Source organism: Gossypium hirsutum, chromosome A07 (genome assembly GCF_007990345.1).
Source record: "Gossypium hirsutum isolate 1008001.06 chromosome A07, Gossypium_hirsutum_v2.1, whole genome shotgun sequence".
In the NCBI taxonomy this organism is placed as follows: Eukaryota; Viridiplantae; Streptophyta; class Magnoliopsida; order Malvales; family Malvaceae; genus Gossypium; species Gossypium hirsutum.
The window spans coordinates 93,112,592-93,118,591 of NC_053430.1; the positions used below are offsets into that span (position 1 = coordinate 93,112,592).

General features: G+C 33.9%; 1 protein-coding gene across 4 annotated transcripts; it reads right to left on the bottom strand.

Annotated features, from left to right (window-relative positions):
- Window positions 1–2,295: 2,295 nt before the first annotated feature.
- Window positions 2,296–4,466, bottom strand: LOC107955387 (cytochrome b561 and DOMON domain-containing protein At3g25290). 4 transcript variants are annotated; one of them, XR_001699951.2, is made up of 4 exons: window positions 3,674–4,445; window positions 3,279–3,533; window positions 2,791–3,147; window positions 2,296–2,528 (listed from the first exon to the last, which is right to left on the bottom strand). XR_001699951.2 is itself a non-coding variant. In XM_016891166.2 (4 exons), the coding sequence occupies exons 1-3, from the start codon at window positions 4,319–4,321 to the stop codon at window positions 2,857–2,859; spliced, it is 1,194 nt and encodes a 397-aa protein (XP_016746655.2). In that variant the 5' UTR covers window positions 4,322–4,445; the 3' UTR covers window positions 2,296–2,556; window positions 2,819–2,856. The 4 variants fall into 4 exon arrangements, 2 of the variants coding, with proteins under 2 accessions (XP_016746655.2, XP_016746654.2); XR_001699950.2 differs by having other exon boundaries at window positions 2,296–2,489; window positions 2,752–3,147; XM_016891166.2 differs by having other exon boundaries at window positions 2,296–2,556; window positions 2,819–3,147.
- Window positions 4,467–6,000: the final 1,534 nt, after the last annotated feature.

The window sequence follows — 6,000 nt, forward strand, 5'->3', positions numbered from 1 at the left end:
TGATTATGAAAATAAAGTGACGCTGCTATGATGTAATATTAAAATATTTTTGCCAATAAAAGTAGAAAAAAGTAAATAATTTACGTAGTCATCCTGGCATCATTATGACATATGGCCCAATTCTCTTTTTTCTTTTACTGGGTAAACTACACAAAGAGTCACCCAACTATAAAAAAGTTTCAACTTAGGCACCCAAAATAACAAAATTTGTAATTTAAGAACTCACATTACATAGCTCAACGATTTTGGTCACTCCCTATTTTTCAACTGCCATATCATATTGTCATTTTCGATTTTAAAGGGAGTGACCAAAATTACCAAACTATATAACGTGACTGTTTAAATTACTAACTTTTATTTTAAGTACCCAAAATAAAAAGTTTTGATAATTTAGTGACTATCTGTAGAATTTACCCTATTTTACTATACTTTTCTTGTTGGGCGTACAGATAATGACTTCACTTTCATTTAAGACTACAAACAGTAACGCTTTGGTTTTGAATTACCGTCGCGGTTCCTCCTCTCTCTTCAATCAATCAATTCGTAACGACTAGGTTAGGTTTTACCTCTTTCTATATTTTATTCCCTTTTTTTTTTCTTTTCTTTTCACACTTGAGTTGTTTTCAAGGCTCAGGTTTACTTGAATTTTTATTTTTAACTTGATAATTAAGTTTACTGTAACTTTTTTTAATAATTTTTTCTTTTCATACTTTCAAATTTAAAAATTATAAAAATTTGATAATATGACATAAGCTTAAACTGACATATCATCAACTTTTGATGAAATCTAAGTTTAAAGGCCGAGATGAATCTCTAAGCTTAACACTTTCAGCAATCCACTAACACTAAAAATATCAAAATATGTTGTTAGATTTTGAATTTTGATAAAATTTGAGATTTGATCCTTATATTTTAAAAATTATTTTATTTGGCTTCGAAATTTTAGTCTAAGTATCAACTTCGGTGAATATGTTGTGTTGGGGAGTTGAAACAAATACGTGAAAGTGTCTAATTAATTTTATACAAATAACTTTTTTTAAAAACATAATATCAAACAAGTTTGAAATTAGATTTTAGACTGTAATCTTTTAAGAAAATAATTACATTGTGAGAAATTTTTTGGTTTACAAAAAAAAATATTATTATTATTATAAAATTCATGGATGAAAGCAAAGTATTCGTCGCTAAAAATAGAAAAACAAAATGAAAGACGGGTTCGTTTCAATATATACAGCTAGTACCATGTGACTGAGTTGACTAGAAATAGCTAAGCAAGATTCACGTTTACACACCTTTCCCTAACTCGCTAACTCAGACCCTTTTAGTGACAAATTTAATTTTTGTTTCTTAGCCTTTGCTTAGTTGTACACGGCAAACATTTTCTAAATAACTTCAAAGAGGCGTTGTGCATTGTCAATTCGGTTCACATGCACGTCAACTCAGCTTTAGCGACGGCGGCATATACTTAATTCTTAATACAATGAACTTATTTTTTTTCTCTTTTTTTTTTTTTTAGTTTTTATGTGCAAAGGAGAAAAGACGGGCCAAGTGTGGGTCAATAGTCATAATCAAAGAACATCTTTAGGGGGTTTATTTTGTCGGTTTAGCTAATCTTCCACTTTTAGCGTCGTCAATGATCCAAGCAATATCCTACCAACTCTTTTCAATTTCCCCACAGTGACCGTTGCATTAAGATTTTTTTAAATTTGAATGCAATCTTGATTCTTGGCGTCAAAATCACGTTGATTTTAGTTTTATTTTGGGTTATTATATCATATGAAAATATGTAGTTGAATAGTAAAGATTAAGGTTTTGAAGATGTCGACATCTTAAGTCGTTCGAGTCTTATTTAGGTCAGTTAGATAGATAGTCGGAATGATTGTATATTAAGGTTGTAAAGAAAAAATTTAAAACTTGGTCACTCCCATCCCATGGGTATCTCACAAAGCAAGCTACCAAATGACCAAAAAGCGAAAGCAGTAGAGTCCTATAATCATGGAATAAGAGGGGGTCCCCTGTCTAAAACCACTTTAAGTCAAAACAATCTTTCAATTCCAATTACAATGGGGTTTGGTGACTTGTAATTTGGTTGGGTGAACATGGTGCGTATTGGTGTCTGTGCGAATACTAGAAACACACAAAATGATGGCTGAAATATTCAGTGGTATACTACAACTATATAACATGTACTAAGGATCGAGTGCTAAAAAAAACCAACATTTGGAACCAAGCAATTATACAAGACACTGAAAATAGGAAATAGAACATCCCAACAAGGATGAGAAAGCACAAGGGTGTTACAACAATCTTTCAATTCCAATTACAATGGGGTTTGGTGACTTGTAATTTGGTTAGGTGAACATGGTGCGTATTGGTGTCTGTGCGAATACTAGAAACACACAAAATGATGGCTGAAATATTCAGTGGTATACTACAACTATATAACATGTACTAAGGATCGAGTGCTAAAAAAAACCAACATTTGGAACCAAGCAATTATACAAGACACTGAAAATAGGAAATAGAACATCCCAACAAGGATGAGAAAGCACAAGGGTGTTACAACAATCTTTCAATTCCAATTACAATGGGGTTTGGTGACTTGTAATTTGGTTAGGTGAACATGGTGCGTATTGGTGTCTGTGCGAATACTAGAAACACACAAAATGATGGCTGAAATATTCAGTGGTATACTACAACTATATAACATGTACTAAGGATCGAGTGCTAAAAAAAACCAACATTTGGAACCAAGCAATTATACAAGACACTGAAAATAGGAAATAGAACATCCCAACAAGGATGAGAAAGCACAAGGGTGTTACAAAATCTGCAATTGGAGGCTTGCTGATGCCATCAACTTTGGCCATTGTTGTATCCGTCGCAAGGTTTGGTGGACTTTCTAGATTTTCTCTTCAAAACGACAACCCAAGTAATGGCTTCAAACAGCAATGAAATACCACCCAAGGCAATAATCACAATCATATAAGCTGTTTTCCATTTGTCTTCAGGTTTCAAGATATTGATACCCTTGAATACATTGAAGATGCCAAGGACAAGGATGGCGTATCCAAAGCTGTGGTGGTAAACGTTCCAGTAGAATCTATACTTGTGATCTTTCTTGGGCCTTATAAACAAGGCAAAAATCTAACAAGTAAAGACACAATAAGTTCCCAAGTTTCAGTGTCACACCACCATAATTAAACTTGATTCGCACAATTCTAAGAATGACCCAAAATGTTAAAAGGGCATGAAAGATTTAGTAATTGAAGAAATACCTGCACAGTAGCAAGAACGAAAAGGGCAATTCCAATATTTCTGTGAGTGGAATATGTGATGCCTGAGGATTCACTTCCGAGCTTAAGACCAGTTCCCCAGCCAGCAACTCCTATGGCATAAGCTGATACTTGACAGAAGGCGTGGAGATAAAACCAGGCTGGATCTGCAGATTCAAAGGTTCTTATGTAGCGTGCAATCATGGCTCCAAGTGGAAACAATATTCCCCAACTCACAGCATTCAAAATCCCATGAATCTGGAATCAGTGAAGTTTTTTTTATTGTCAAATTCATCAAAAACCCAAATCAATCTAAACAACAATTTCTGGGTTTTTTTTTTGTGGTTGTTGTAAAGCTTTAAAAAGATGATGATAATTTATAGAAAAAGGAAACTCACATTTTTCTTCTTGAGCCTGTCGTCTCCTCCAGAACTAGTGCTACTCTGTCCACTTTTCAAATCCAAGGTTCCTTTAGATTGCAAATTAGAGACGGCGAAGGCATGTTTGTCCAACCTGCCATCAGTTCCGACGCTGGGACCCACTTGCCAAACCTGATTAATCTTCCCACTCGCCGCTAAATCCGCCGGAACCTTAATTTTAGCGAAAATCGCCAAACTCCCGTCCCTTCTACTCTCAGCCGTCTTATCCCAGACCTCGAAGGACAGATCCTTGGCAACAATTGAACTGTAGGAGCTGATGTCATAGGTATGAACCTGGACGGTGCCGGTGGTGGAGTTCTTGTAGCCAACGAGGGATTGTGAACCCGCCATGCCGGTGGCCTTTGGATTTATGGCCCATGCGATCCAACCACCCGATTTGGAAGGTGTGGCGATGAAGGCGATGGAGAGAGTGGTGTTGGAAGAATTGTAAGAGAAGTGAAGGTAAGAGGAAAGATAAGGGAGATCCAGGCAGTTGGAATATACTTGGTTATGGGTAAACGTCTGGGAACTGCAAGTGAGAGCAGCCGAAGGTGAAATCATCAGTGCCAAAAAGCTTATACAAATAAAAACAGCCGACGACAACGGCGGGGGCGACGACGGAGACATTTTCTTCCTTTCCTTTTTTTCTCAGACAAAACACAAAAGGCAAAAGAATAAATAACGGCTAACTGGCAAAGTTAGTGAGGAGAGGGTTGAAAGTTGGCGGAATAAATAGAAGCCATAAAGGACTTAACTAATCATGGTTTGACAAGTGTTGCCTCTTTTTAAGGGAGACCACGCGCTAAAGTAGAGGAAATTTACCAGAAATTAATGAAAAGAATAAGTTTGGTGATCAGTGGATTTTCGGATCTTATCTCTCTTGTTTTAGGGTTTGTTTTACTCTAAACCCTCAACTGAACATAAACTAATTTACTGTCTTAAACCATTTTTATAAAAATATATATATAATTTTTGAGGGTATTTGTATTTTTGGTTTAATTTCTCATAAATTATCGACACGATTATTGGTTTAACGTCATTTTATGTTTATATATTGTATATACAAATAATTATATTTATTTGATATAAACATAAATTGAAATATTTATTTCTTTAAATAAGTATAATTGAATCAAAATGAAAGTTTCATTTAATATTTGAACACAATCAAAGTTTCATATTTATCAAATCAAAGTTTATGTATCAAATTTCATATTGAATCAAAATTCATGTATAAATTTGATATTTATTCCTTTTAACTAAAGTCACATTTAATTTTCATATAAATTTTATTATTGTTTATAAACTATTAGGTTAATTCCAGAAATTACCCCTATACTTTATTAAAATTTTCAATATGATACTTGTACTTTTAATTTGTCCAATATGATACCTATATTTTTCTGCTGTTTATCACTTTGGTACTTTAATCTAACAGTGTTAATTTTTTACACAAAATTACCATGTGGCCCACTAATAGAATGTCACATGGTTGAGTGAGCTAGTTAAACCAATAAACCATAGGGACTTGCTAAAAAGTTTGCCCTTTCTCTTTTTGAAAATAATAATATTACTTTTCTCTTTTCCTTCTTGAAAATCGTTTGCTTCTTCTCCCTCGTTTTGCCCAATAATGGTGGCGATGTTGGTCCGAGATTTGCCATTACCTCCCTCCCTCTAACCTCTTTTTCATTTTTTTTTGTTGTTCATTCAATCCCTGTATATTTTCTCTTTATAATTTGTTGGTATGTTTTATAGGTATATTTATTGTTTTTGCAAGTAGTGATGTACAGACAACAATATTCGTTATCATTGAACCTATACCGACCTTAAGCAGTTTCTTTTGGAAAGCGAATTGGACGTAGATACTCAAATAGCTCTTCGTCAGCTTCTAGGTTTGTTTTTGTTTTTAAGAGTATTTTGGAATAATAAATGGTTTCATAAGTTAATTTAAACTCGTGTTGTCTTAAGTTTTATGTTTATTTTTTAAAATATTTTTCTATTGTTTCACAAGTCTTTTCTTTTGAAAATTCTTGTCTTGTCTTATATAGATTTTTAGTCTTACTTTTTGCAAGTGCATTCCTCTCCGGTTTGATTGATACTCGATTCTTTTGTTGATTTTATCAACCACTTTGGACCATTTGGGGTTGGTTCCCTCCTAGCATGATAGGTGCTTGCAATCACCCAAAACATATTATAACCTTCTACCGTTGTTGGAGCTGAAGCTTTTATCACGTTGATGAAGTTTATTCTTCACCGCCAACAATGGATAATTCATGAAATTAATTAAATTTTCTTTTAGAAAATGA